At 34.2% G+C, this 25,778-nt stretch overlaps 1 protein-coding gene across 1 annotated transcript in view; it reads right to left on the reverse strand.

Moving 5' to 3' along the window:
* Window positions 1–23,740, reverse strand: part of DSG1 (desmoglein 1) — a 34,341-nt gene extending 10,601 nt beyond the window's left edge. Inside the window, exons 1-11 of the mRNA XM_032293118.1 lie at window positions 23,385–23,740; window positions 14,336–14,371; window positions 13,951–14,082; window positions 12,619–12,774; window positions 11,035–11,179; window positions 9,202–9,368; window positions 7,358–7,492; window positions 6,880–7,065; window positions 4,445–4,704; window positions 2,632–2,771; window positions 1,065–1,349 (exon numbers count right to left, since the gene is read on the reverse strand). Coding sequence (XP_032149009.1) covers window positions 1,065–1,349; window positions 2,632–2,771; window positions 4,445–4,704; window positions 6,880–7,065; window positions 7,358–7,492; window positions 9,202–9,368; window positions 11,035–11,179; window positions 12,619–12,774; window positions 13,951–14,082; window positions 14,336–14,371; window positions 23,385–23,432 — 1,690 coding nt within the window. The 5' untranslated portion in view covers window positions 23,433–23,740. The remainder of the gene's footprint in view (window positions 1–1,064; window positions 1,350–2,631; window positions 2,772–4,444; window positions 4,705–6,879; window positions 7,066–7,357; window positions 7,493–9,201; window positions 9,369–11,034; window positions 11,180–12,618; window positions 12,775–13,950; window positions 14,083–14,335; window positions 14,372–23,384) is intronic.
* Window positions 23,741–25,778: the final 2,038 nt, after the last annotated feature.

The raw sequence follows: 25,778 nt of genomic DNA on the forward strand, positions 1-25,778 counted from the left end.
TCAGACTCCCGAGTAGCTGGGACTACAGGCGCGCCACCAAGCTCAGCTAATTTTTGTATTTTTAAGTAGAGACGGGGTTTCACCATGTTGGCCAGGATGGTCTTGATCTCTTGAACTCGTGATCCACCTGCCTCAGCCTCCCAAAGTGCTGGGATTACAGGCTTGAGCCACTGTTGCTGGCCAAAAAAATATTTTATATGTAAGTGCTCTGACTTCACATTTTGGGTATGCATTTGGATTAAATATCTGAGGTACCTTCTGACATTAAGATTTTATGATTCCACATTTGAAAATGACAATGCTTACATTAATTTAATTGTAATGTGCAGATTACAACCATTCTTTTGGGGTTTTGCACATAAATTTTTTTTTCTTTGTATTGTATTCCCTTTCTCTTGTTCATCAGGCTAACTTCTATTCATCTTTTAAAATGCAACTAAGAGTTTAGTTTTTGTCTGTAGCCTTTTCTTTTTTCTTTTTTTTTTTGAGACTGAGTGTGGCTCTGTTGCCCAAACTGGAGTGCAGTTATGTGATCTTGGCTCACTGCAACCTCCCCCGCCTCCTGGGTTCAAGCCATTCTGCTTCAGCCTTCCAAGTAGCTGGGGTTAGAGGTGCCTACCACCACGCTCTGCTAATTTTTGTATTTTTAGTAAAGATGGGAGTTTCACCATATTGGCCAGACTGGTCTTGAACTTCTGACCTCAAGTGGTCTGCCCACCTTGGCCTGCCAAAGTTTTGGGATTGCAGCATAAGTCACTGCATCCGGCCCTCTGTAGCCTTTTTTGATTGTCCTCTTCACTGAAATAGCAATTTGAGCCTACTTGTTATGGCACTTTCCTGTTACACTGAGACTTAATGCAAATAAATTTTGATCCTCCACAGTCCTATAAGGGGCCAAGAAGTTTTTTTCATCTTATAAACCCAGTGCCAAGCATGGAAATTTCTTGATAATTGCACAAATCGAGAATTTGTGAAACATGTTTTATCAAAGAATCAGAAAACTTATCTCTCCCTCACCATTTTTTTTTGGTGACACATATACATCAGATTGCTAAAGTACTTACATCCTAAGACCAAGAATCCCATGATGAGTAGTCCAATGCCAGCAGGACCAAAATGTACATTGTCTGCCAAAAGTTCATAAGGTTGAGCGGTAGGTACGCCATTCAAATATGTGCTAGTTCCTTGCTGAGTGGAAGTATCTCCTCTGCTATTATTGGTACTTCCAGTGTTCGTATTTGTATTGTCATTTGTAGTACCACCTGTATTTGTAGTAGTATCACCGCCATTGAAATCAAAATCTTGCATGTCAATATTTATTGTACCAGTGCAAGTTCTTTGAAGATCATCTGTAATAATGTTCAAAATGGAAGAAATATTTTAGACATTTAGCATCATAATGGTTGGATAATACAGAATTATTTTTTACATCAATATTTATTTTAATATCTTTATTCTCATAATTTCTCCTAGCTTGCTAAATCATCCCTTGTTTTTGACTCAGTTTTAAAAATCAAATAAATTGTTATATTATTATATAAATAACATTATTAGTCATAGTAATACTATTTATTGGATTATTTCCTTACATTACTAATATTTGGATATTATATATAATTTGAAAAGTATAGAATTACCTAAAGAAGCAAAACAAAACCAGAAACCAAATTCATGGTAGCAACACCCAAGGACAACCCCTGCTGGTAGTTTTTTAAATGACCTTTTGTCCTTAATTATAATGCTGAATGCTTGCTTATTATTTATGTTACATTGATGTGATCATATGGTTCATTCCATTTTTTAACTTTAAACTATAAGTATTATTTTATATTTTAATAAACTTATTAACAGAGTTCCTGATGGTTATATAATTTTATATCAAATGTACCATGGTTTACTTACCCAGTTGCCTATTACTTATATGGGTTTCAATATCTAATTATTAGTGCTGTAATTAACATCTTGTGCATTCAGCGTATTATATTTTAACTTTTCCTAAGATTATTAAAAGTGGAATTATTCAGCAAAAATATAGGAATAATTTGTTTGAAGTTATTTTTGTAATCTTTATTACATAGATGTGAACTCAGTTGTCTGACTTTATTAATTGATGTAACCCTAGAATCTGGCACAATGGCTGACATTTAGTTAGGACTCAATATACACTTTCTAAATAAACAAATAGAAACATTTCTGGAAGTATATAACAGAAATATGTTTAAATCCAGTCTATATGATATCGAAACTCATGCCCTTGCTGCTCAACTATGCTAATCCTGTTGTTTTGTTTTTGTTGTTATTTCTATGATTATTGTCACATCCTTCTAAACCTATATTGTATTGTTCCATTTTAAAGAAGCAATAATAGGTATAGATGATTAAATAACTTCTCTAAGATTCTATAGCTAGTAAGTGATGGTAGAAGACACTAATCTAGTCTCATCTGAGGACTCATGGTCTTAGCAACTAAATTATACTGCCTCAAGTAGTTGAAGTTATGAGTCTATAATGCCCAATGTGACAACTTTTGTTGGAAAGAGGTTACTTTAAAATATGATAATTAAAATTTTAATATCTTAAAGTATATGCAGCTTTCTCTAGAAAAGATAAAAATGTAAATTGATTTATTACCATCTATAGAGAGAATTGTTCCTTGGTATTTTCCCCCAAGCATATTATATTGTTCCTTGGTAACTTTATTTTTCAAAGTGATTATGCCTGTTCTTGAGTCAACGGCTAGCAGGTCAGCTGGATTATTTCCCATTACATATCTGTATTTGAAAGAAAATGATACAAATTAATGTCAGCTATCTAAAAAAATAAGAAGAAATTTTAATTTTAAATGTATTTTTTTAGTGAGTAGTTATAACCCCTGGGTATAGTTTTCAGTTACTAGAGACCTTATTTTATTTCAGATCTGTCTTAGCTATATGGGGTCATTCAGGGGTACATCAAGATTTGCATTTAAGAAAAGTAATTACTGAGCACCCATTTCTTATGGAATGTCCTTTTATGCCCAGTTGGATGTCAGAATAATACTTTGATTCTCATTTTCATTTGATTTAGGTAGCAGCAGAACTATTACAGAACACTCAGATCCTGGGATTTCCTGGGCTGCTCCTAATTCTATTCTTTTACAAAGAAGTTACTTCATCAGCTTGGCCTGCACTTTCCCCATTTCCACTCCTACTGCCCGCATGCACTAGAACTTGACAAAACCTCTTTTGAATTCCAAACTATGGCCTTGCCTTGATCCTCTATTCTATTCTTCTTTTCATCTTTGACTTCCCTGTTTTCCTTCTCATCTACTATTTGTGAAACAAACAATATTAGATAATATTCTCTCTCTGCCATTCTGCTAAGCTCTGGGTTGGGGCTAGCCTCCGTGAATTCACTCCTACTGGGTACAAGAAATCTCATCAGCAACGTGGTACAGTGTGACAGGACCTCTAACAGAACTACTCACACTATGTGAGGAGAACACCAGGAAAGAACTTTCAAAACACTTGGGTGGGTTGGGCGCAGTGGATCACGCCTGTAATCCAAGCACTTTGGGAGGCCAAGGAGGGAGGATCACATGAGCTCAGGAGTCTGAGACTGACCTGGCCAAAGTGGTGAAACCTCTTCTCTACGAAAGCAAAAATTAGCCAGGCATGGCAACAGGTTCCTGTAATCCCAGCTACTTGAGAGGCTGAGGGAGGCGAATCGCTTGAACCCAGGAGGCAGAGGTAGCAGTGAGCTGGCATCGCGCCTCTGCACTCCAGCCTGGGTGACAGAGTGAAACTCCATCTCAAAAAACAAACAAACAAACAAACAAAAAACCCAAACACCAAAAAACACATGGGCGAAGTGCTTTTCTCATTCTTCTTGCCACAGTCACATATGCAAATACAGGTACATGTACAAGTGCAGATTTTTTTTGTGATGAGGTGGAAATATTTCCATATATAGAGTTTTTAAAAATGACATAGTTTCCCTTAATATAACTAATTTTTCACACCAGTGTTATTGACCAATATTAAATGCTGAATAAAGTGAAGAATATAATTGAAATGAGTTAACAAAAATCTAATTGATTTCAAGCTGGCAGATTTGCAGTGGGGAAATCGTTCCTTAGACTCTTCTGAGGGACTTAGCACAGCCTGTGGTGATCAACTAATTGATCAATAAGATACAGAAACACAGGAGTGTCCATATTTTTGAGATATATTATTTTTACATATCTCATCTTTACAGTTTAACATCTTACATCTTGCATGAATTTTTATGTTTTCTTAAGTTAAACATTTTAAATTGAATAACAATTTATAGTACTTTTCACAATTAAATGATAGCTTGAAAAATATTGAAAAGTATTTTAACTCAGGTATTTATAATCTCTCAAGAGAATATATGTACTTAAGTTCAATATGTGAGGAAAATTCGTTGTAAATGTTATTCTTACCTAGCAGTTGTTGAATCTCTACCTGTGTCCTGGTCAGTAGCTATAAAATCTCCCACTTTAGAGTTTGCTCCCATATTACCAGTTACTACGTATGTCTTTGAACCTGGACGAAACACTGGGCCTTCACGTTGATTTTTCACTTCCACAGAAATTGCAGTTGCTGTCAGTTTATATTGAGACATAATTGAATGATGAAATTCAGCTTTATTTCTGACGCCAATACTGAGTTGCAGATTATTCACAGCTTCATAATCTAAGGGCTAGAAAATAGAGTGAAATAGTTTTATTATAAGAAAACGTTTCAGATGAAATAGAAATCCTTTGATAACAGTAAAAAAAAAATCTTATTCTCTTCCTTTATGAAACATAAATGCACACAAATACATAATCTATTCTTAAATTTTAAATCTTTAATTCATGTAAATTTATGCAAATAAAGAAACAATTCAGTTGTCTAGATCCATTGTTGAAAAGTTGAAAACATACGACATGAGCTTTAATTGTTCCCCAAACAAATTAAAAACTTAAAGTAATACAGATAGTCAAATTTTATATATTTTTTAGTGCAAAGACAATTTATCCTACCTTTAAGCATTTTATGTTTCTCAGAAAGTAGCTATTTATTACACAGTAAGGGTCAAATATATTAGAAGATCAATCATTTGAATGGTTTTATCCATAAGAAATATTTAGAAGAAATTTCACATCTGTAAATGTGACTCTGAACAAGACAGATAATAGAATGTAATATGTATATATTTACTTTCTTCAACATGCTTTAGAAAAACTTATTTCATAAAGTAGGCAAGTGGTGATTTTCTTTATGAAAAATGATATTAATATCTACAACACATAAAATGCACAAACAACTATGCCTTTAGAGCCATACATACCAAATAAATTTTTCTAAATTTTCACAAAAGTAATTTAGATAAAAATAGAGATTCACACATTGAGCTCTCCTATATAGCTAAAATGTTGAATCTTTGCTCTAATGTTGGCTTTATTTGCAATTCAAAGAATGGCTGTAAAGTCAAATGTATATATACATTACACACACATAAATATATATGTATATAATTATAACAAAGGATTTAATATATGATATGTCTGGGCAAACAATTATCATTCTCATTTTACAGATGGAGATATTGAGGACATATAGATGGAACAATTTTCTGAAGTAATATAATATTTTGAGGCAAAATAGATTAGACTCCAATTTCCCCAGTATTGAATCCTAAATAGTATCATGGAAAGAATGTGAACTTCATATCTAGAGAAAACTAGGTTTAAGTGTTGGCTGCACTGCTTACTAGCTATGAGAACTTATGCAGGTTGTGTCCTGTTTTGGAGCTTCAATGTCTTTATCTGCAATATGGAAATAATATAACCCAATTCTCAGGGATGCTGTGAGGGATAAACTAAAGCATCTGCATACTGTCTCAAGTTAAATACAAGCTGTAGGCATGGAGACACTTTAAGAAGACACAGGAGGCAAAAATCCATATATTCCTATGGGGACAGAGTAGTTTGAGAGTCTGTTTTCCAGGCCTATTCTGAAAAAAAATAATTAAATAGGGATTACATTTTAGCATGAAAATACATATTGCTTGCAACATATACAATCCATACACAGCTGTTGTAGATTTAAAAAATTGACTCTACAAGTTGTGTAACACAGGGAGAAACTTTGACTATCAGCTCCCTAGGGGGCAGATTTTTTTTTTCTCACATCTCAGATGGAATTTTACTGCAAGTAAATGTGGACCATTAATATGTGGAGGACATAAGAGAACAGCACTGGACCAGTTGACTTAGATCAAATTTCCAGCATATCTGTGTTCCTAAAAAGCTTTGGTCAGCAGCCACAGTGAGATGGGGTTGATAATTCTACATTTATAGTAATTTAACTTAAATTTTATAAAAACACACTGGAGGAATAAACACATTTTCATTTATATGATGAATATTCTACATGTGTAGCAATTGACTTACAATGTTGACATGAACACATTTTTAAAGCCCCTATTAAATCTGCTTTAAAACAATTCTTAAAACATTAACCTTAAGAATTAATTATACTTTGTTTTAAGCATAAAATACTATTTTTAAGGTGCTTTCAATTTATATGATCTATTTGGGAGTACTGCATTGATAAAATGTTCAAGTTAAAATTCACTGCCTGTTTTTCTGAAATGACTATAAGCAGAAAGACTATATTGAAAAGCCGGGCAACAGAGCAAGACTCCGTTTCAAAAAAAAAAAAAAAAAAAAAAAAAAAACAACCCTCCATGTTATATATAAATTTAAAACACTGTAATTTTATTCTTTTAGTGAGTCAAGTTTGTGAAATGTTGGCATCATTTTATTTTAAGCTTAACATTTTGAAAACAGATTAAGAAAACAAAATATGTAGGATAATTACTCCATACCTTAACAACCTTTAAAATTCCCACATTTGTTCTTTCATTCATTTCTATGTCAAACCAACTTCCTTCATTTCCAGAGATAAAGAAAATTACTGCCATCCAGTTAGCTGAGAACTCTTCATCCAAATCAATTACTGTAATCTGCATCAAATCTGTATATAGAGTATTTTCTTCAATTATTATGGAACTCTGAAACGAGAAGTGAAAACTCTTCGCATCAACTGTGTGAAAGAGAGAAGAACTATAGTAGGCTTATACAGGAATGTTGATAACTTCATTATTTAGAAAAGCTACCCGTGTTTTTAATCTCATTTTTCATTGCTTAAATCCATTTATTCTTGCATAAACACAAGAAAAAAGTGGGTGTCTACATTTGGGTTGTATGTCAATAAATATAACATGTGCCTCTGTGAACAGAATTGTTCGTATGTTTCAGAATGTAGTGAATTTAGAGTTATTAATTTCAAGAACAAATACTTACATGAGGCAGTTCCATGTAAGGGATGTTGTCATTGACATCGAGGATTTTAATGTTGCACTCACATTCTGCTGACATGCCATCTGCCCCACCATCTCGGTCAGAGCCTCTCACAGCAAGAGAATACTGGCCGTATTGCTAAAAATACATATTGCAAGCAATATCACACTTGACATAGGAAGCCTTTACTTTGTCTTATGTAAAGTTCTTTTAAATGTTAGCTCAGCATTTACATAAATCTATTATAGAGGTAGGGTTAACACAGAATATGGAAAATCCACAAATTTCGCATGATTATCCCCAATAATGCTTATCATGCATTATTTAAAAGATGAAATACTTTTTAAAAGGCTTCATTTCTTATTAATAATAGTACATCCAGAGGTTGAAAAAGTTAATAAAGGGTAAAACAAACCAGAATGACCTCAAAGAAAGAGATTAAATTTACCAAAAGTTTATGGCACGAAAATTCCATACCCTAAATAATCAGCCCCTGAGTGTGCAAAAAGTATATAAAGAGATAACAAAGGTTTGTGTTTTGGGAGGTATTGGGTTGTGGCAATGGAGTTATTGGTGATGTATCTATTCTTGACTCTATTCAATGGTGCTTACATTCCTAGAAGCTGGTAAAAACTATGGAGGCTTTCCTCAACTCATGCAAAATCGCACTCATTCGAAATGAAGGTTATAATTTATGGGGTTTTATAGAGATATCTTGAGGTCTCTCCATTGACCCCAGGTTGCGAATATCTGCTCTGGTGGCTTCCCAATGCCTGCAGAGTCCCTTTCCTTCTGACAGCCCTTTCTTACAGTGCTTTACCACTAAAGCTCTTTTGACACGAAAGAAACCCCATTGGGCTGTTTAAGAAAGTTTGAGAAAGAAAAAGCTAAACATTCAATTTCTTCTAATGTTAATTTTCAAACACATATGAAAGGAGACTTAGGTAGCCTAGAAGCTTATAACATTTAGGTAATTGAAGAGTATTAAAATAATGTGATTTATCCTAAACCTAAACATCATTGGCAAGGAGATTGTCATTTTAATAACTAAAACAAAATTAACTGAATACCAGCAGAACATAAAGTTTCCTCACTTACGTCCCTAATGTACATATAGGTCAGCAATGTTCTATTAAAAGTTAGTATTTTTAAAAATAATGAAAAAGTAGATATCTTAAAACTAAACCATGAAATCACATATCATGCTGGAAACCTCATAATGCTGATTTTACTCTCTTAACAATCACTAGTTATTTTCTTATTTGTAAATAAAAAGATCAGTCAGGCTGTTATTTAATTCCTATCCATCATTCTTATTCTGTGGTTCATTTCCCAAAGTAAATGAACGGGTGGGCAATCAGTAGATGTTACATAGGAAAAACAAGAGTTCTGTTGTCAATGGAGCTGAGATCTGCTGGGTTGAAGAAAGAGAGCTTAGTGTGTAAATATTCTTGGAGCCTCCAGCATACTCACATGCATTGTAGCTCACCAAGATGTGGACAGATAGCAAGTGTTTCCTAAATTCATTTCATTATAGAACACATCCTTTAGAGAAATGCAGCTTTGACTCTACCTTAGGCATATTTTCATGTACTTCCACAATCTAGTTTTCTTTGATTGAAGCAATTTTTAATTAATATTATATGAAAAATGCCAGTACAAATTGTAATTGAAAAATCCTCCTTTTTTCTTTTTAAAAATGTTTCTTACATGAAAGAATCATGTGAAAAAGTTGTACAATTAAAAATTTAAAACATCATTTTCTCCATCTTTTTTTCTCTTCAGTACCCTTGCTTTTAGAATCAATTTCTTTGCGACTAAAAACCCCCTTATAGAAAAAGAATTACCTCTCTGTCTAGGAAATTATTCATCGTTCGAATTTCTCCAGTATATCTGTTGATAATAAACATTGGTGCATCTGCGGGCTCTTGTCTTATAATCTTGAAGGCTATTTTTGAGTTCAAATTGTTCGGTTCATCTGCATCAGTAGCATTGAGTATCATCACCAGCGTATCTGGAAATCATGGAAAATTGATTGTAAATGGGCAATTTACATTTTTGTTGCAGTATAGCATATCACCTTTCCAAAAAGTATTAGAGTTACTTGATCCATATAACGTGGACTTTGTTTTCCCTTTCTACTCCTTCTACATATGAATAGCTTACCTCCTTTATATATCTATGCTTAATAAAAGGATCACATTTTACTAGGAATCTAGGCATTGCTGATAACTAGAAAACAAAGGAAATGTGTTATTCTGGCTTTCTATTTCTTCTTCTGGTACATTTTCTTATTTTTTAAAAGGATGCTATGGTGAAACCAAATGATAATAAGACCAGACCAACATTTTCCCAACTTTCTCAACACTTTCTAGCTATATAATCTTGGCCTTAGTTTCCATATCTATAAATGGGGATAACATTACTGCCATCCTCATTGAATTCATGTGAGAATTAAACAATTAATAAGAGAAAACTATATAAAGTTTCTAATGAATAGTGCACACTTGATAAATACACATTATTATTGTTTTGTTTTGGGTGATCCTTTGTTAAGTGCAAGGTAACTAGCAGATCTAAAGAAATGCTTGTTGAAGTACATACATTATCCTGTCTCTTATCATTTTCATTAATTTTACAAGTGGTTTTGATGATTATTGGATTATTGGAGAATGTGAAAACTGCCAGTTCTCATTCATAACTTTGGAATTCTTCTCTACTGACCAACTCCAATTCAAATACAATTTTCCTACAAATGCTCCAGGACAGCTCTCATCCCCCACCTGGATTCATTGTAGCATAATTAAAAAAAAATGTTTTCACTAGATAATTAACATTTATGTACGCTTATATAATTTATATAATTAAATTCCATTGCAACTATTGAAAGCAGTGAAAAACTCTACATGTTCTGATATGAAAATAGGTTCAAAATATATTCATATAAAAATTCATGTTGTGGATTAGTATGTAACAGACGATACCATTTATGTTCAAAAACATGTTATTTATGTTTATATAATTATGGAAAGCATGTACACAGTGCATACCTTTGAAGAATGGTACTAGAAAATGCAGACGACAGATTTTTGTTCCTTTTTGCTTTCATATTACATAAATTTAATGAGCATTTTTATAATGACATTTTTAAAAGTTCAAAGTATAGGTGCAATATTTTAATGAATAAAAGTAAAGTGTAGGGGTTTTTGGAATTTATAAGAAATTTTATCCCTTAAAGGTTAAACCACAAAATGAAGTTTTGTGTGGAAGTGATTTCTATAAGTGATTTTAAAGTAGCTAACTTTAAAAAGGAAAAAAATAAAACAATGCAGTATGAGCAGAAAGGGGGGGATTGTCCTTCCACACAGTTAGATTGGGAGGCTAAATTCACATCCCAGTGCCCCTGCCACCACTGTGCAAAATGCCTTTAAAATTTCTTGTTAGGACTCTCCTGCAGGACTGGTCTGAGAATTACATGAGAAAATCCTCCTCATTGCTTTGGAATTGCTCTTTGTGTCTGTCAGATTGGAGCTGCTTCCATAGTTGAAGCAAAAGACTTTCTATTCTGCATCTTTTCTCTAGCTCATCTCTTACATTCACGATGTATGCTTTGACATAGTTTAGTCTCCGGTTAGGTGCCTGGCTGTTAGGAGTGGTTTGGAAGCCACTATATTACTTACTTGCATTAGAATTTTCTTCTATTTGTCCTACAAATGTAGACATTGAAAATACTGGAGGGTTGTCATTTATGTCCAAAACCCTGACTCTGAGCTCTAGAGGCCTCTCTAAATCTTGGCCCATTGAGTTCAGAGCTCGGCAGTAGATCTGGGAGAGAGAAAAGAAATAATTATGTGGTAAAACACAGATTTATTAAGTTCTTACTTTGAGCGTTATGCTAGCACTGTGGGGAATTAAAAGAAAAAAGATATTATTATTACTTCTAACTAGAACATAGGCACAAGCGTCACTTACAGTCACTAAGGGAAAGCAAATGTAGCATTCTTAAGGTAGATAGTAGCTACATGGAGGTTTGTATTATTATTATTTGTATTTGAAGCGCACCTAAGTGTAATGTGTACTATTTTACAAAATGACATATTTCATATAAAAGCACATTGTGAGACCAGCCTGGGAACTATAATGAGACCCTCTCTCTATAAAAAAATGATAAAAATTTAAGAAATGCATTGTGCCCCAAGAAAAGCTAGCAGGGTTGCATGCCTTTTTAAAGTTTGTGGAGGATCATTGTGGGACAGAGGGCAGAAATGTAGATTTGGAATTGAAGGCTAACAAATTAAAGTCATGTGAGGAATATAGGCAGGCAGTGTGAGTGAACACTGCAAACATCGATTATTATTTGAAGGTGTTTTGAGATACCGATTGATGAGGTTTTAATAGAAGAGGTAGCAGGAGCAAAGTAAAGTTTCTTTGTATCTATTTTTTATATTAAGAAGTGTGTTGGGCATGATCATAGAAGGAAATTGGAGTAGCCAAGGAGCCAGCAGAAGGGAGACAGAAAGGCAGAGGTGATGGAATAAAATTCCCCAAGAAACTGGTAATTATAGGAAGATGGAAATGTCTTGGAATACACTTCAGGAAGAAGCAAACAGCTGATCCTGCTTTTGGATTTAATGAAAAACATTTCTGAGCTGGGAGAGAGAGAAATAATTGTGGGAGTTTGTGATGGATGGTGTCAGTCTTTTTGGTGAAGTTGGTCATCAGATCAACTGCTTAAAGTGGAAATGAGGTTGAGAATTTGAAAAGATAGGATACTTAAGCTATGTGACAGCTCCTGTAAAGAATGGAGTGAGATGCACTTAAGAATCAACGAATTTTCAAGGTGCATTAGGAGCTCAGGTGAACTTGAGGAACATGAATTTATAATAAAGTGTCTTTGCTCAGAAAATAGTCCTGCAGGAGCTCCAGAATCATTACTTCACATTAGACTTAAAAGAAGCTAACATTCTCTACTGAATTAAAGGAAAAGGGAAAATTGAAAAGTTAGATATTTATCCTTCCAAACAAATACTCTAGTTTGCCAATGAGGACAGACTATAGGTTAGCATTTTTGCTGACACTTAAGTAAAACATTTTCTCTCTTAATCTTTGCATTTCTTTTTGGTTATAGGATGCTTGTGAATTAAGAAACAACCAAATATGCCAAATATTGAGACTCTTGAAATCGAATTAAGTATTATCTGAGATTAAGAGTTTCCGAGAAGAATTTAAGCCTGAACATATATATTCACATGAAATCCACTTACAATGAAGAAAGGAGTGACCTCTCGATCAACTATGGATGTTATATTAATTTCACCAGTTTTTTGATTAATGACAAAGATTCCATATGGTGGTTGATCAATTCCTACTCCAGAGATGCGGTAGGTAACTTGCTGGTTTGCAGCACAATCTGAGTGAATCTGCAAAAGGAATACAAGTAAAAATATTACAAAGAGCAAATAGAGTTCTATGTCTGATATATGACAGCTTTCTTGAGAGTCGTTGCATGTGATGACCTTGTTATCATTTAGGAAATGTTGACAATGGAGAATTATTTTCCTAGATAAGAGTAAAAATTACAGCTCTAGTATTTTCAAAGGTAACTGACAATGTAATTAAGGAAATTCAGTTTCTACTTAAGAGAAAAGCAAAATACCATTCTACAATATCTAAGTCTATGCAATCATCATGCATATCTTCATTCATTCAACAGTTAAAATTTGATCTCGTATTATTTGCATGGTCTGTGCTTGCACTGGAGCTGCAGTAGGAAACTCCTTGCCCTCTTAAGGAGTTTACCAATGTTGTTATTATGCAACTTTAATCTTCAATATTCTTAAATGTAAAGTTTTTGAAGAAAGTTTTGAGTAGGTTGATGTAGGTGACTAGAGTTATCTGAGTTTGAGTGGAAACTCTTAATTCTCCAAATAGGGAGAATGTATTAGTAGAAAAGGAAGGAGACCATGCAAATAAATGTTTATAGAAACCAGAATTCTTTCTTTGAAATAAAATATTGTTTGGCTGTAAACAAATCTTAGTGGGGAGTCTTTGTGAGTGTCTGTGTGAATGTATGTGTATATTTGTCTCTGTATCCATGTACTGTATACCTGTATGTTCATGAATCTGTAGGGGGGTGTTTCTAAGTGTGTGTGTATATAGAAAGAAAGTTACAGAAAAATGAATAGAAAAGGAGTATGAGAGAAGGCACTTTGTAAATGTTAATAAACAGACAAAAAAGTAGGAATTCAATTCTAACACACCGTGAGGGAAAAAGAGCATGCATTGAAGTAATTCCTTTGAATGTACTGAAAGCCAAATTCTTTATTTAAATAATGATCTTTTTACATCTAGAGTTTGGGATATCACATGATCACGTATATGCATTTCACAGTGAGACGAGTCAGTGTTTTACTGTTTCTCTGAGTGCCTGCATTTTTTAATTGTCCTTAGGAGTTTCAGTTTTCATCATGTAGATGACAATAGTTCTGTTCTGAATGGTAGCTTCTCAGTGAGACATGTTCATAAAATATTTAAAAGGCAGTTTGAAACTGTATCCATTCTGATTTTCACTGTTATGCTTTGGAGTTGATACTTACTTTGGCAATTGGGTTTCTCTTTGAGTTGTCTTCACCTTCACGACAGGCTGCCGCAAACTTGATCCATTCACGTTTCTGCCTTCCGATTGAATGCCACTTGATGGTGCCATTTTTAGTGTTATAATCTCTTACCTTGAATGAGAGTAATAAAGAGATGGTACATATTAATTTAAATTCGTATTCCAAATTCCACTCAGATTTTTGGAAGAGGATATAATGTCTGAAATAGAGGAAGTTTAATTGGGAAAAGTGGTAATTTTGGTCATCTATTAACTTTAGCATGAGGTGAACTTTATAAGAATAAATTTTCTGCAGAAAATATATTGTTATTCTCAAATTATATTCCTGTTTAAAAATTTGGAAGAAATGGATTTGTTATATTTACCTGGACTCGGAATTCACTGTTAACTTCTATCACCACCTATAAGAGATAAGATAATCACACTAGTTATTTTTTAATTAAATGCTTTAAAATTCATATTATTCAGTTACTTCAATAAAGATATAAAACCATAGGCTTGTGAGTCATATTTTATCAGTCTATATAGCAGGTAGATCTGGTTTATGTCTTGGGTCTGATGATGATGCTAAGAATTTTTGTTTTTAACCGTTCAATTTACTCTTCTTTTTATTACTTCTATTTTTATTTTTAGCTATGCAGATACTTGTTATTATATGGGTAGAACATTTGAAGCTTGATCTCAAATAAAATGTGGTCAGAAACTCAGGCTGTCTTAGTAAATCTTGTGCCCAAAGAGCTGGAGATCTCTAAGGTTGTTTAGTAATATTACAAAATAAGTCAAAATCTGAAAACATTCGAGTATAGTTTCAGGATTTGACTAATCACAGATGTAAACAGAAAAAAAAAAGCGTGTGTAGGGAAGAAAAGATATGAAGCAGAACAATCTATAGAAGGCTTCAGAATATTTAATCCCTCACACTCTAATTCTAGATCAAAGATTTCCTTGTATACTTGCAGATTTTAAGATGAAGTTTTTCACCTGCTTTGAAATATGAAAATAAAAAGTTCTAAAAGAAAAACATTTTCCTTTATGTAAAAATGAACTAGTTGATGTTTTATCTTTAGCTCTGAATGAAACAGATGTTATAAAAGCATCCTTCCACAGCAAGGAGAGGCAAATGCAGGAGTATAGGGACAATTGCTGGGAATGTAACTTCCTTAGTCTCTTCTCTTGCATTAAACAATTTCCCTAGATAAACAAATATGTTAGTCAAGCTGCCTAGTTACAGCTCTCGCGGTAATCTTTATATATGATTTGCAGGGAAAAATTGGAATAATTTTAATTATTTTTCCTAAAAGCCATAGGCTTTTCTGAGACCACAGACATTTACATATGGAGTTTAATACATTTATGTACTTGTTTAAGACATTGTAAAATATACCTAAAAATTAAGAGTGGATTGGGGGCTAGTTTGTATTTATTAAGTTTTAAGTTACATGTATAATTCATTAAAGACAGTATAAATCCTTAATTTATATTTCTCCCTAAATAAGAAATTTTCAACTTCTTTTTTTTTTTTTTTTTTTTTTTGAGACGGAGTTTCGCTCTTGTTACCCAGGCTGGAGTGCAATGGCGCGATCTCGGCTCACTGCAACCTCCGCCTCCTGGGTTCAGGCAATTCTCCTGCCTCAGCCGGGACTGCAGGCACGCGCCACCATGCCCAGCTAATTTTTTGTATTTTTAGTAGAGACGGGGTTTCACCATGTTGACCAGGATGGTCTCGATCTCTTGACCTCGTGATCCACCCGCCTCGGCCTCCCAAAGTGCTGGGATTACAGGCGTGAGCCACCGCACCCGGCCGAAATTTTCAACTTCTAATTGAATTTATTCAAAATTGCAAAGTATGAAAAACTTTATTTATCTCATTGATATAAAAAATTATAATTTGCATTTAAGAATACTAACAATAGCAATTTAAAAATACAAAAAAGGCTTTTTATAGTTGATTTTAATTGCATCATTAAAGAAAATATAAAATTAATGTCTCTTAAGTACCTACTTTAAAAAAATTGCCACAATAGTTAATTCAGAAAATAAATACTTATGATCAATATGAGAAGTGTAAAAAAGTAATGTTTTTATTATAATAATTACATGTCCATTGTATATTTAATATTAATAATTGTGATTGTTATTACTCTTTTAATTTATTGAATAATAACTAAGTACTAGGTAATGTATAAATCTATGCATTTAATCTTCACAGTAAATACATATGGTCACCACTAATACTATCACCATTTTTCAGATGAGGAAATTGAGTTTTGGATATTAATCTATGGCTAAATGCAATTCAGTACAATTCGGAGTAATTTGCACTTGAGTTGTGAGTTTTACAATAAAATATGAGATAGCCTATTCCCTCAAGTAAATTATTACTAAGTAAAACATGCTACAAAGAGTTGATATTGCAAATTTAAGAACTCAAAAAATTCCGATTTTAATCTATTATCTTTGTGATTGGTAATATTTATATATAACAATAGTAATGTAGCACAAAGAAAAAAAGAAAAGTACATGGCCCAAAGTTTAGGTCATTTTATCTGTAGAGTCCACCTTGGGTGCAGAAATGAAATGATGTTAATATACATGCATACTCCTTGCCACCTGTGCATTTATGAACATTTTTCCCTCTCTCTTGCTTGTGAGTGTGGGATGAGAGATGGGCATACCTTACTTGTCTGTTTGAAAGCCATTTCTTCATAGCTACAGAATTGTGTGAGCATCTGCTATCTGTTTTTGCACTTCCCTTACTGCACTGGCGTATCAGTGCTTGCTGTTTGTTTTGGAAAACTATGCAGATGACTAAGAAATCTTTCCAGCTTTATGAAGCTGGGTCATTCTTTTTCCCATGAGAGACAACCTTAGGCAGAAGACCAAGTTTCACCATACTGTCAGACTCGCAATTGGATTTGTAATTTAAAAACTGCCAAGCCTGCTTAAAAATGTGGTGGGTTGGTGTAAGCTTATTTTCTGTTGCTCAGAGTCTAGAATGAATTCTGATACAAAGTCACTCTTGGACTTGCAAGGGCAAAAGAGTGAAATCTGACTCTTGACAGAGTTGGAAAACCTTCAATGTATTTCCTCAATTCTCTGAACTTTCGTTTTGTCACTTGTAAAATGACAATAGTAGACTAAATTGTATACAGGTAACTTTCCAGCTCTAATATTAAATACCTGTGTGCAGTAGGAAAATATTGAAGTATTTAGATTGTGGGAAGGGCATGATATAATTGCGGTTTTAAAGCTTACTCTGACAACAGTTGGTAGGACTAGTAGAAAGAGGCAGTGATTACAGACGGCGAGCAGTTGAGGATCTCTTTATCAAAGCAGACTAAAGTTGAGGAGGAGGTAAGCTGGAGCAGAGGTAGAGGGAATGAACGGGGAAAAATCAAAGAATACTGCAGGACAGCATTTAGCAGGGCTTGAGAAAAATGGGACGGGGTTGTTCAAGAAAGGGAGGAAGTTCAGGAGATGGAGGTTTTAAACTGTGGGACTGGGAGCAAGACAGTAACAGAATTTAGCAGATTAGAACACATTGAGTTTGAGATGCCAGATAATGCCCAGGTGAAGATGATAAGCAATTGGAAACATGGATCAAAAGTTGAGCAAAAGTTCAAGCTGGATATATAGATTTGAGGTACATCTTCTCAAGCAGGATAGTTGAAATCATGTGAGAATTTGAAATTCCTAAAGTAGAGGATACAGTCAAGAAACAGCCTGCAGCTGAGGATAAATCTAGAAGAAGTCTTACATTTGTAGAATGAGAAACAAGGACAACAAACAAACAAACAAAAAAGAAAAAAAAAAAGGAGAGAAGGAGTGGTGAAAGAAACAATAGGAAAATATAATACATTATAATTGAGGCCACAGGAAAGGAAAATAGACAGATGGGGTTGAAAGGGATGATATAGAAAAGTTAGGCAGAGTGAATTCTGATGAAATCCTGAGGTTCTGAAGGACCTTCAAGAGAATATTTTTAGCTGGATGGAGCATGCAGCTGCTTGACAGCAAGGGATTAGGGAGTAAGAGGTGGAGGGGAGGACATAAAGATGGTCACTTTTTCAAGATACTGGTGATAAAAGGGAACAGAGGGACAAGATGGTAGACCTAGATATAGCATTCAAGGACATTTTTTTTGAGTAAGAGGAACCTAAGGATTTTTAGAGACTAGGAGGAGATTTTGATTTAAAAGAAGAGATGTTCAGAAAGAAGATTCTTATAGAGGTGTCGTGATGAAAAGAGAAGGGGAGAATGGGCAGAAAAAGAAAGGACTTCAAAAACAAAGGCAAGGAAGAGAGGAAAGATAGAGATTAAAATCAATCAATTAGGAAAGGGCAATTGGAAGACATTATTTTAAATGACCTAGACCTTCTCCCTGCAGTAAGAGTGAGGTGGATGGAGATTAAAATCAATCAATTAGGAATCGGAAATTGGAAGACACTCTCCTAAATGACCTAGACCTTGTCCCTGCAGTAAGGGGGAGGTTATTTTCTGGCAATTAGGGGAGAAGTTGGATTCAGAAATGAGTTTGGAGTGTGTGCTATGGAGTCTGTAATGGAGATTCACCTAGAGATGAACACAAGGATTGTCAGTATATCTGACTGAGTATATCTCAGCTACCTTGCCGAGTGGGTATGGATGTTGGATGTTGAGGTAAGTCATTAAATCAGCCTCAGTTTCCTCAGTTATATATGAGGCTGAAAGTTCCCTCTAGTCCTAAAATTCTATGAAAACAGTAAATAATTCACCGGAAATGCATCTTCAATGGGCTTTCTCTTCATTTCTCTTTTAGGAACAAATCAATTTATGTACTTTTTAAAAGCTACAGGAGACAAAACTGCAGGCTAATTTTAATAAATCCCCAATTATAGTAATTTTTAATGTTTTTCTTTTTAATATTGAAGTTCATGCTTCTTTGCACATAATAAAAATGGGTTTGAGAGTAACAGGCCATTTTAATTTAAAAACATCTCTTGCATTTAATAATTGTGAGATGGTCTTCCAAGTCACTTTTTGCTAAGCATTCAATTCTAACATAAGTGTTTACTTTTTGTTAAGCATTCAAGTCTAATGTAATTGTTAATTTTATATACATCATAAAGAAGCCCTTGAAACAAAGCTAAAATATCACAATTTTCTTTATTTAAAAACCTCCTCTTATGTTTTTTTTTTTTTTTTTTTTTGTATTGCTCTGACAAAGGGTATCACAGTCTGGGGTTGACAACATCTCAATGGGTTGATTTCTCTAATTTATTCTTTTCATTTGTTTATTTTACAAGTACACACTGAATGTCTATTATGTGGATCCAGTGCTAGATTAAGACTTTTAAAGGCCTAAAAATATTATAGCAAGCCTCAGATGAAATGCAAAGTGAACTTAATGCTATACCATTAAAATGTTGAAGAAATCTAGTATTGTGATTTCTGTGTTTAATAGCATGATAATTTTTTGGACTACGTGGGGGAAGAGTAGTATAAATTATTCAAAACTTCCTGTGGTACCTCTGCTGTGTGTGGTGAGACATCTATTGAGCAATCTTGCACTAGTGCAAGGCACTATAAGTGATACAAAGGCAAATCAAACACAGAACCTGCCTTCAAATGACGTACAGTCACGTAGTTTTATGAGCAACAGGCAACTAGTAATTTGTAGAGATATGGTTTCTCATTAGACAAGTATGAAAAACTGTGCCCTATTCTCATAGACCAATTAAGAGTATGGATCAGCAGCCAATGACATTTAAAAAAATCTGACCTGCCTAAGTCTATTGAAGGAATTTGCATATCAAGCATAATCAGCAAGGGTGGCCTGACCCAGCACTGTGCAAGGGTGTTCCCTGATTTAAGGGAGCATATAAATCTACTTGCAATGCCTGGCAGAGCAGGCTTCCTGCTGATATATTAGGCAATGCCTATTAGGACACAGGGATACTCAGCAACCATGTCTTTGATGAATGTGTAGTGGAGAAAGAGTTATCAGAAATTAAGTGCTCTGAATATACATGAGAGTGTCCTTTTTCTAGATTATTAAGATTTGTTAAACAAGTGAATCTTACTCCTAGGGTCAGCTTTTCAGATTTAAGGCAGCATTCTTCAGTGTTTTAGGTTCTACTCTTTCCTAAAACAAGGATGACAAAATGTTTTTGCTCTGTGGCAACTCAAACCAATTGAGCCATGATAAATTTGTCCTCCCTGTTTCTGTAAAGGTGATAGAAGATGGTAATCCTAAATCTGCAGCGGAATGATAAAGGTTTTATGAATACCATATGAATGTTAATGATAATACTTGAATGCAATTTGTAAGTTTCACTGAATACGTGAACAAAAATATTCCCCTTCCATTTTCTAGAAAATATTTTACTGAATAACTAATCTCTATGATATGCATCACTATAATACATGCTCAAGAAAGCACAAAGGGCCCTCTCTTTTGCTTGTCTTCCATTTGGTCTGTTCTAGTTTGATAGTCTTTCTCTTGCTTTAGGCACCTGTGAACACAATTATGGGGACTTAAGATGTCTTCAATTAAGTTTAGGAGCTATGCAATAAAATGTATATTATTTACTGTGTATTTTAGCCTGAGTGCTGAAAGTACTCTTAAAAACTCCTGCTCATATTTTACAGAATTTCAGTTTGGTTCAAACTGTGGAGTTAGTTTATCAGGTGATCAGATGGTTGGTGTTTTGTTTGTTTGCTCTGGAAATATTAGCTCATAGAAAGAGGGGGAATAGGTTGATAAACTGAAGTAATCAGATCATTTATGGTCATAGAGAAAAGTCATTTTCTCTCTCCTTTGAGCTTGAGCTACAGAAATTTGCCTTTTTAGAAAAACACATCTTCAGATTTGTGTTGACTTGAATGAACTAATTGGATCTGGTAAAGTTGCAGGCAATTTTCAGAAATCATTAAAACCATGGAAACCCTGCTGGCTCTATTTTGCTTTCTCACAGTGACCATGCTGTACTTTTTACCACTATCACGTGCAGCCACACAGGTTTCTTTTATTTGGTGCATAGGAAGCATAATTCTCTGGCCTAGAGAAAATACATTCTAACTCCCTTCTCTACTCCATGCACTGAATATGTGGAGACAAAAAGAAGAAAGCAAAATAGATGCAGAATTAACAAAATATGTTTGACTTGCAGTGTTATAGCAGGTGTAATCTCTTGTCTGTCCAGGAGACTTGTCAGAACAATAGAATAGCCATAGAGCAATCTTGGCTGTAAGAGCAGCTCATCCAGCTTTGTTCTTTCTGATTCAACCCACCCATTTGAACAAAGCTCACAACCTTCAGATGCATTGAGCTGAATACACAGTATGCTTGCAAACAGATACTCAGTTCTCTTTGCTTTAAAGATACTACTAATTTAAATGTCTTAAAGGCCTTAACAATTATACAAATGTGCGTCATAATGCAGATTCTCACTTATTGACTTCAAGTAGAGATGAATATAAAGACTTTACATAGATTTTTTTCTTTTTCTTTTTTAGTATAAGCAAGCATTTATAGCGAGACTAGAAGAAAGGTAATTAGAAGAATATGCTATACTGGTGGTTGTTTTATAAAGAAAAAAGTATTTTAAAGAAAAATACAGATTAGGAAACTCCAAAGGACAATTATCAAAATTATTCTATGTGATAAAAACAGTAGTTAAAATAAATTTTGATCTTCCAAAACTTAAAAAGTGAAATGTTTCACAAAAAAGCTATGATGTCAATGTAAAAATGAAACACTGTAATTCATTATAGTGTAAGTTCTTTGAGAAATAGTTTTCATAAGGCATGTGAGAGAGTTGTGATTGATTTCAATATAAAATACGGTAACCTCCTCTTCCCCTATTCCTGAAAACCTCCCGTAAACCAACAACAACAAAAAATCTAGGCACAGCCAGAGAAAGTTCAATAAAGATACATGATATTGATGATGATACATTTTATTGAAGAATGAGTAAGTAGAAAGTGACTGTTTAAAGAAATTTTATATGCTGTAATTAATTAAAAATAAGCAAATGAAGAATAAGGCACATCTTAGAGAGTCTATGAAAGTTATTGTATTTCTATCTGAACAAGCTGATCAACTAAAACTATAGTAGCTCGTAATGGATCAAATTTATCTGAAACTTTAAGTGAAAGTATTTGATTATTGACATTATGAAAGTCTTGTATTTCAAATGATATACTGTATATTGCTCAGTGATCCCTTCCAAATCCTAAATAATGAAATCAACTGATCGTAAATATCAACTGAAAAGTCCATAGGATAGGACTAATGTTTGAAGGGAAGCTTGGAACTAAAGCCACCAGCTTATTTATGGTTATTTATAGCAAAATCCACGGATTATATCCTGCCTTAATTAAAAAACTGAATTCAAACTAACCAGTATACTTTGAATCAAAGATCTAACTTATTATACCAACTCAACATTCCAGTTGAAAAATTAAGCAAGTAGAAACAAATGTGAGCAACAACACTGTACATACTGCCAAGCTGGAGGGCAATTTACTTGGCACCTGACTTTTTGAATTACATTAACCTTACTGTGAGAGAGATTACAATTTTCAAATTTTCACTGAAGTGAAATTGACATAATACATTAGTGGTGCACTTAATATTATCTTTACAAAGAGAAAACTAATTACATGTAAGGGGGCAATGATAAAGTATTTCATTGCATTCGTCTGACCATCAAGTACACAACTTTAGTATCACAGCTATCATCATTGACATTCCAGTAGTAAGATCGAGTATAATAATAATTTACTTACTCTTTATGGCCACCTCTTCACTTAATATGTCATTTATAAACCTCCTGGACTGCCGTTTTTTGAAATTAAAAATGTTTTAAATAAAATTGTAAACAGTGCGGGGCTTTTGATAATAGTGGTATAGATTCTAAGCAAGTATGCAACTGACAAGATTATTTGGATAGTGAGGCCAGCCACAAACTGCTATGATTTTAAATTATGTGGATGCTATTTTTATGTATTAAAAATTCGAGTAATTACAACACCAAAGATACTGAAACAATGAAAAAATATTTAGGTTAAAAGTCCAGACACACTTGATTAGTTTAAAAACCCTCTTGCAAAAGAGATTTTGGACCACAAAGTGCTACTAACTAGTGATAGGAATTTCCTAAATTCAGTATTTTCCCAGCATGACTTAGCAACAACTTCAATGTCAGAGATGTAATACAATGAGTTGACACTGATGCATTAATGTCGTCTTGAATCTTCAAATAAATAGTGAAATGCTATTGAAAAATCTAGTTCATAAAATCACTTTGTCATTAACACACATTTTTAATGGGTTTAGGTTAGAAATAATGTCTACTAACATTTTCTAAAACATTTCCACTTGTTTACAATGAGCATGATTTTGAAGAATTTTTACCAGAATCCACTCACCAGAAAAATGAACAGCACTGCAGCTATTCTGAAGAAACTCCAGTCCATCTCTGCTGGATTCTCTTACATCCAAGACCAAGGGAGTTTTGTTTGTTCTCTGTTCTTTTTCTTTCTCCCACTCAGCTGGTGTCTGATTAAAATAATTTCTCAGTAGTTGTTCTTACATGCAGGCTTTGAGGTGTTTCTGCCTTCCTCTGGGAGAAGGACTGCAGGTACGTATAACCAGTCTGGATCCCCACCCTAAAAACTTGGGCTGGTCTCACTGAAATGCTTGACAAGATCATCATTGCTCCCAGGTAAAAACTTGGGGACACACCCTTCTTCCACCTGAGAAGCAACTCTTGACAGGGCAAGGAAGATTCACTCCTTCATTGAAGGTTTTCGGTGGCAGGCACTTAAAGTGAACAGAAATGTGGAGGATTATACAGGTGATAGGGTCTTCTCACCTTAGGCTGTCTTTACAAGTGGTTTAACTTCTCTCCATATTAAATAGGCAGGTATAACTTGAACGCTCATCTTATTCATTCGATTATCTGTTTGTAGCCAAACCCTCAGGTCATAGTAGAAAATTACAAACTTTCCATTTTAGTAGATGTTGGGAAAGTTTCAGTTATTTTCACTTGTTAAGAGACGGAAAGTTTGCTAATGTGAGAGTGAGGGTTTTTTTTTAAGTTATTAATTCAAACAAGTAAAACAATGATACTTACAATTATTAGATCCTCTGCATAATTCCTAATTCCCATTAACTGACCAGACTTAAGTCCAAGGAATCCTTCATTTTCCCTCTGCAGGAATTATTTTCTCTCCTTAATTATTTTTCTCTCTTTATGATTCTTTTTAAAATGCTACAAAACAAACATTTAAATGTTACTAAACTTAATTAAGGGTGAATAGTGAGAACCACCAATTAAAATCCTGATGATAATTTTAAAAATGAGATTCGGTGCCTGAAATACTAATGGAAACACAGAAAGCTGCTCTGCAGGTGAGGTGGGTTAAAAGTCAATGACGATTCCCGAGCACAGAGCCAAGAATCTGTACAGTGAGCCAATTAGAACATAGGGAATACACTGAAGAAATGGCTGCCTACACATGTAGATGGGAAACTGAATGCAGCCCTGAGGTTTGTGAAAATAAATAGCAACCTTCACAAGGCAGCAGTTGGACATATTTTTTGTCTCTCTTCTCTTCCCCTGGCAATATCTAGCATAAATATTGTGAGTGGCAGGAAGCTCATAAACACTGGATGCCCTCCTAGTTTGAAATGGCTACTTGGAACGAGAGACCTATCTGATAAGATGCTGATTATGGTCAAAAAGTTACTCAAAATGTCTCCCAAAGGAAGAAAATCTCTGCAGGTCAGAGAGTCTACAGAGTGCTGTCATTTCACTACAGATTTGTAGCAAAGAAGATGTGTGGTTTGAATTTTCATATGATTCATCATAGAGTGTAGAGGGAAGGAGATAGGCTGCCCATGTTTATTTGCAGTGAATAAGAATGCTTATGATTGGAAATGTGAGATGTAAATAAATGAAATTTAGAAAGATGAGCTGGCCAATTTTCTCTAATGAGAAATGTCAAGTAAAATAGACTGTCTCAACCTGTGACTTAGTCTGAGCACTATATTAGTATCAGGTTGTCTGACCATGAATAACAGAAGAATCACTGCTCACCAGAGACAACAGGACCTACTCTTGCAGCTTTCCAGTGGCAAGTCAATGTTTTATGCACCTTGTATTCTGGGCATGATGGCTGGGCATGTACGGGGGCCTTCTTTACTATCAAAATACCTTTCCCTAAACCCAACGTGGCTCCACCCCTAACTCAATGCCTTGCTCCACCAATCCTATCTGACTAGAGAATTCATAAGGCAGCAGCAATTCTCAGGCATCTTTCTGGAGAGGAAGTGTAATAGAACTCCAACACTGCAGAACAACATCTGTCTAGACAGTCACATGAGAGCCAATCCAATGTTAAACACAGTGGGAGAGGGAGTTTACGAATCACTTTCTCTCCTTTGCCTCCTTCCCTGTCTGTTTCTCTTTCTTGCTCACTTTAATGTCCTCAGAACAGTGCTATCCAGTAGAACTTTCTACAATGCAAAAATACTCTCTATCTATGCTGTCTGATATGGTAGCCACTTATAATATGTGACTATTGAGGATTAAAAATATGGCTATCATGACTGAAGAAGTGAATATTTAACTTTACTTAATTTAAATGTAAATAACCACATGTGGCTAGTGGCTACCATACTGGACAGTGCAAACATCATTGCTTTCATTGTCTATCTTGTGTCTTATGCCAAGCCTTAGGTTCTTCTCATTTTTACAAACTCATCTCATTCAATCTACTCTATGCCTTTACTTAACTGAGAACTTGATCTTTGTTCCA

The sequence above is a fragment of the Sapajus apella genome, unplaced genomic scaffold (genome assembly GCF_009761245.1).
Source record: "Sapajus apella isolate SASKATOON/1434 unplaced genomic scaffold, GSC_monkey_1.0 scaffold29, whole genome shotgun sequence".
In the NCBI taxonomy this organism is placed as follows: domain Eukaryota; kingdom Metazoa; phylum Chordata; class Mammalia; order Primates; family Cebidae; genus Sapajus; species Sapajus apella.